Source organism: Heptranchias perlo, unplaced genomic scaffold (assembly GCF_035084215.1).
Source record: "Heptranchias perlo isolate sHepPer1 unplaced genomic scaffold, sHepPer1.hap1 HAP1_SCAFFOLD_480, whole genome shotgun sequence".
NCBI classification, from domain to species: domain Eukaryota; kingdom Metazoa; phylum Chordata; class Chondrichthyes; order Hexanchiformes; family Hexanchidae; genus Heptranchias; species Heptranchias perlo.
In genome coordinates, this window is record NW_027139495.1 from 167,011 (window position 1) to 173,010 (window position 6,000).

General features: G+C 56.6%; 1 protein-coding gene across 1 annotated transcript in view; it reads left to right on the top strand.

The window, feature by feature from the left end:
- LOC137313774 (pupal cuticle protein Edg-91-like) overlaps window positions 1–6,000 on the top strand; it is a gene marked incomplete at its 3' end in the record, with an annotated part of 96,374 nt that overhangs the window by 90,247 nt on the left and 127 nt on the right. Inside the window, exon 11 of the mRNA XM_067979565.1 lies at window positions 5,946–6,000. This exon is cut by the window's right edge and continues 127 nt beyond it. Within this exon, the coding sequence (XP_067835666.1) occupies window positions 5,946–6,000 (55 nt within the window). The remainder of the gene's footprint in view (window positions 1–5,945) is intronic.

A 6,000-nucleotide genomic window follows, 5' to 3' on the forward strand; every position in this document is an offset into this window, starting at 1 on the left:
TCTAACCTCTCTCACACACTCCTGTATCTGGGGAGGTCCCTCTAACCCCCTCTCTCACACTCCTGTATCTGGGGTGGTCCCTCTAACCCCCTCTCCCACACTCCTGTATCTGGGGAGGTCCCACTAACCCCTCTCTCACACTCCTGTATCTGGGGAGGTCCCTCTAACCCCTCTCACACACTCCTGTATCTGGGGAGGTCCCTCTAACCCCCTCTCTCACACTCCTGTATCTGGGGAGGTCCCTCTAACCCCTCTCTCACACTCCTGTATCTGGGGAGGTCCCTCTAACCCTCTCCCTCACACTCCTGTATCTGGTGAGGTCCCTCTAACCCCCTCTCTCACACTACTGTATCTGGGGAGGTCCCTCTAACCCCTTTCTCACACTCCTGTATCTGGGGAGGTCCCTCTAATCCCCTCTCTCACACTCCTGTATCTGGGGAGGTCCCTCTAATCTCCCATCTCACACTCCTGTATCTGGGGAGGTCCCTCTAACCCCCTCTCTCACACTCCTGTATCTGGGGAGGTCCCTCTTATCTCCCATCTCACACTCCTGTATCTGGGGAGGTCCCTCTAACCCCTCTCTCACACTCCTGTATCTGGGGAGGTCCCTCTAATCTCCCATCTCACACTCCTGTATCTGGGGAGGTCCCTCTAACCCTCTCTCTCACACTCCTGTATCTGTGGAGGTCCCTCTAACCCCTCTCTCACACTCCTGTATCTGGGGAGGTCCCTCTAACCCCCTCTCTCTCACACTCCCGTATCTGGGGAGGTCCCTCTAACCCCTCTCTCACACTCCTGTATCTGGGGAGGTCCCTCTAACCCCCTCTCTCTCACCCTCCCGTATCTGGGGAGGTCCCTCTAACCCTCTCTCTCACACTCCTGTATCTGGGGAGTTCCCTCTAACCCCCTCTCTCACACTCCTGTATCTGGGGAGGTCCCTCTAACCCCCTCTCACATTCCTGTATCTGGAGAGGTCCCTCTAACCCCCTCTCTCACACTCCTGTATCTGGGGAGGTCCCTCTAATCTCCCATCTCACACTCCTGTATCTGGGGAGGTCCCTCTAACCCCCTCTCTCACACACTCCTGTATCTGGGGAGGTCCCTCTAACCCCCTCTCTCACACTCCTGTATATGGGGAGGTCCCTCTTATCTCCCATCTCACACTTCTGTATCTGGGGAGGTCCCTCTAACCCCTTTCTCACACTCCTGTATCTGGGGAGGTCCCTCTAACCCCCTCTCTCACACTCCTGTATCTGGGGAGGTCCCTCTAACCCCTCTCTCACACTCCTGTATCTGGGGAGGTCCCTCTACCCCCCTCTCGCACACTCCTGTATCTGGGGAGGTCCCTCTAACCCCCTCTCTCACACTCCTGTATCTGGGGAGGTCCCTCTAACCCCCTCTCTCACACTCCTGTATCTGGAGAGGTCCCTCTAACACTCTCTCTCACATTCCTGTATCTGGGGAGGTCCCTCTAACCCCCTGTCTCACACTCCTGTATCTGGGGAGGTCCCTCTAACCCCCTTTCTCACACTCCTGTATCTGGGGAGGTCCCTCTAACCCCCTCTCTCTCACACACTCCTGTATCTGGGGAGGTCCCTCTAACCCCCTCTCTCACACTCCTGTATCTGGGGAGGTCCCTCTAACCCCCTCTCTCACACTCCTGTATCTGGGGAGGTCCCTCTAACCCACTCTCTCACACTCCTGTATCTGGGGATGTCCCTCAAACCCCTCTCTCACACTCCTGTATCTGGGGAGGTCCCTCTTAACCCCTCTCTCACAAATGCTTTTTAAAAGACAAAATTGGACCCGCCTCTACTGCCTCTGGCAGCTCGTTCCAGACACTCACCACCCTTTGAGTGAAAAAATTGCCCCTCTGGACCCTTTTGTATCTCTCCCCTCTCTCACACTCCTGTATCTGTGGAGGTCCCTCTAAACCTCTCTCTCACACTCCTGTATCTGGGGAGGTCCCTCTGACACCCTCTCTCACACTCCTGTATCTGGGGAGGTCCCTCTAACCCCCTCTCTCACACTCCTGTATCTGGAGAGGTCCCTCTAACCCCCTCTCACACTCCTGTATCTGTGGAGGTCCCTCTAAACCCCTCTCTCACACTACTGTATCTGGGGAGGTCCCTCTAACCTCTCTCTCACACTCCTGTATCTGGGGAGGTCTCTCTCACCCTGCTCTCACACTCCTGTAACTGGGGAGGTCCCTCTAACCCCCTCTCTCACACTCCTGTATCTGGGGAGGTCCCTCTAACCCCCTCTCTCACACTCCTGTATCTGGGGAGGTCCCTCTCATCTCCCAGCTCACACTCCTGTATCTGGGAAGGTCCCTCTTACCCCCTCTCTCACACTCCTGTATCTGGGGAGGTCCCTCTAAGTCCCTCTCTCACACTCCTGTATCTGGGGAGGTCCGTCTAACCCATCTCTCACACTCCTGTATCTGGGGAGGTCCCTCGAACCCCCTCTCTCACACTCCTGTATCTGGGGAGGTCCCTCTAACCCCTCTCACACACTCCTGTATCTGGGGAGGTCCCTCCAACCCCCTCTCTCACACTCCTGTATCTGGGGAGGTCCCCCAAATCCCCTCTCTCACACTCCTGTATCTGGGGAGGTCCCTCTAACCCCCTCTCTCACACTCCTGTATCTGGGGAGGTCCCTCTAACCCCCTCTCTCACACTCCTGTATCTGGGGAGGTCTCTCTAACCCCCTCTCTCACACTCCTGTATCTGGGGAGGTCCCTCTAACCCTCTCTCACACACTCCTGTATCTGGGGAGGTCCCTCTAACCCCCTCTCGCACACTCCTGTATCTGGGGAGGTCCCTCTAACCCCTCTCTCTCACACTCCTGTATCTGGGGAGGTCCCTCTAACCCCCTCTCTCACACTCCTGTATCTGGGGAGGTCCCTCTAACCCCCTCTCTCACACTCCTGTATCTGGGGAGGTCCCTCTAAGTCCCTCTCTCACACTCCTGTATCTGGGGAGGTCCGTCTAACCCCTCTCTCACACTCCTGTATCTGGGGAGGTCCCTCGAACCCCCTCTCTCACACTCCTGTATCTGGGGAGGTCCCTCTAACCCCTCTCACACACTCCTGTATCTGGGGAGGTCCCTCCAACCCCCTCTCTCACACTCCTGTATCTGGGGAGGTCCCCCAAACCCCCTCTCTCACACTCCTGTATCTGGGGAGGTCCCTCTAACCCCCTCTCTCACACTCCTGTATCTGGGGAGGTCCCTCTAACCCCCTCTCTCACACTCCTGTATCTGGGGAGGTCTCTCTAACCCCCTCTCTCACACTCCTGTATCTGGGGAGGTCCCTCTAACCCTCTCTCACACACTCCTGTATCTGGGGAGGTCCCTCTAACCCCCTCTCGCACACTCCTGTATCTGGGGAGGTCCCTCTAACCCCTCTCTCTCACACTCCTGTATCTGGGGGATTTCCTTCTAACCCCTGTCTCACACTCCTGTGTCTGGGGAGGTCCCTCAAACCCCCTCTCTCACACTCCTGTATCTGGGGAGGTCTCTCTAACCCCTTTCTCACACTCCTGTATCTGGGGAGGTCCCTCTAACCCCTCTCTCTCACACTCCTGTATCTGGGGGATTTCCTTCTAACCCCTGTCTCACACTCCTGTGTCTGGGGAGGTCCCTCAAACCCCCTCTCTCACACTCCTGTATCTGGGGAGGTCTCTCTAACCCCTCTCTCACACTCCTGTATCTGGGGAGGTCTCTCTAACCCCCTCTCTCAAACTCCTGTATCTGGGGAGGTCCCTCTAACCCCTCTCTCACACTCCTGTATCTGGGGAGGTCCCTCAAACCCCCTCTCTCACACTCCTGTATCTGGGGAGGTCCCTCTAACCCCTCTCTCACACTCCTGTATCTGGGGAGGTCTCTCTAACCCCCCTCTCTCACACACTCCTGTATCTGGGGAGGTCCCTCTAACCCCTCTCTCACACTCCTGCATCAGGGGACGTCTCTCGAACCCCCTCTCTCACACTCCTGTATCTGGGGAGGTCCCTCTAACCCCCCTCTTTCACACTCCTGTATCTGGGGAGGTCCCTCTAACCCCCCCTCTCTCACACACTCCTTTATCTGGGGAGGTCCATCTAACCCCCTCTCTCACACTCCTGTATCTGGGGAGGTCCCTCTAACCCCCTCTCTCTCACACTCCTGTATCTGGGGAGGTCCCTCTAACCCTCTCTCTCACACTCCTGTATCTGGGGAGGTCCCTCTAACCCCCTCTCTCACACTCCTGTATCTGGGGAGGTCCCTCCAACCCTCTCTCTCACACTCCTGTATCTGGGGAGGACCCTCTTACCCCCTCTCTCTCACACTCCTGTATCTGGGGAGGTCCCTCTAACCCCTCTCTCACACTCCTGTATCTGGGGAGGTCCCTCTAACCCCCTCTCACACTCCTGTATCTGTGGAGGTCCCTCTAACCCCCTCTCTCACACTCCTGTATCTGGGGAGGTCCCTCTAACCCCCTCTCTCACACTCCTGTATCTGGAGAGGTCCCTCTGACCCCTCTCTCACACTCTTGTATCTGGGGAGGTCCCTCTAACCCCCTCTCTCACACTCCTGTATCTGGAGAGGTCCCTCTGACCCCTCTCTCACACTCTTGTATCTGGGGAGGTCTCTCTAACCCGCTCACTCACAATCCTGTAGCTGGGGAGGTCCCTCTAACCCCTCTCTCACACTCCTGTATCTGGGGAGGTCCCTCTAACCCCCTCTCTCACACTCCTGTGTCTGGGGAGGTCCCTCTAACCCCCTCTCTCACACTCCTGTATCTGGGGAGGTCCCTCTAACCCCCTCTCTCACACTCCTGTATCTGGGGAGGTCTCTCTAACCCCTCTCTCACACTCCTGTATCTGTGGAGGTCCGTCTAACCCCTCTCTCACACTCCTGTATCTGGGGAGGTCTCTCTAACCCCTCTCTCACACTCCTGTATCTGGGGAGGTCCCTCTAACCCCCTCTTTCACACTCCTGTATCTGGGGAGGTCCCTCTAAACCCCTCTCTCACACTCCTGTATCTGGGGAGGTCCCTCCAACCCTCTCTCTCACACTCCTGTATCTGGGGAGGTCCCTCTAACCCCCTCTCACCCTCCTGTATCTGGGGAGGTCCCTCTAACCCCCTCTCTCACACTCCTGTATCTGGGGAGGTCCCTCTAACCCCCTCTCTCACACTCTGTATCTGGGGAGGTCCCTCTAACCCCCTCTCTCTCACACTCCTGTATCTGGGGAGGTCCCTCTAACCCCTCTCTCACACACTCCTGTATCTGGGGAGGTCCCTCTAACCCCCTCTCTCACACTCCTGTATCTGCGGAGGTCCCTCAAACACCCCTTCCTCACACTCCTGTATCTCGGGAGGTCCCTCTAACCCCCTCTCTCACACTCCTGTATCTGGGGAGGTCCCTCTAACCCCTCTCTCACACACTCCTGGGTGGGGAGAGTCCATGATAGGGGAGAGTGTCGATGGGCTGTGGGAGGAGATTAAATGGGTGGGGAGAGTCCATGATACAGGAGAGTGTACATGGGCTGTGGGAGGAGATTAAATGGGTGGGGAGAGTCCATGATAGGGGAGAGTGTACATGGGCTGTGGGAGGAGATTAAATGGGTGGGGAGAGTCCATGATAGGGGAGAGTGTACATGGGCTGTGGGAGGAGATTAAATGGGTGGGGAGAGTCCATGATAGGGGAGAGTGTCCATGGGCTGTGGGAGGAGATTAAATGGGTGGGGAGAGTCCATGATAGGGGAGAGTGTACATGGGCTGTGGGAGGAGATTAAATGGGTGGGGAGAGTCCATGATAGGGGAGAGTGTACATGGGCTGTGGGAGGAGATTAAATGGGTGGGGAGAGTCCATGATAGGGGAGAGTGTACATGGGCTGTGGGAGGAGATTAAATGGGTGGGGAGAGCCCGTCATTTTCTGATCTCTTGTGTTCTGAATCCCAGGTTTTGGTGTCGGTGTGCAGCCCAGTTATGGGAATGGTACGTCAATCAGTGGTCA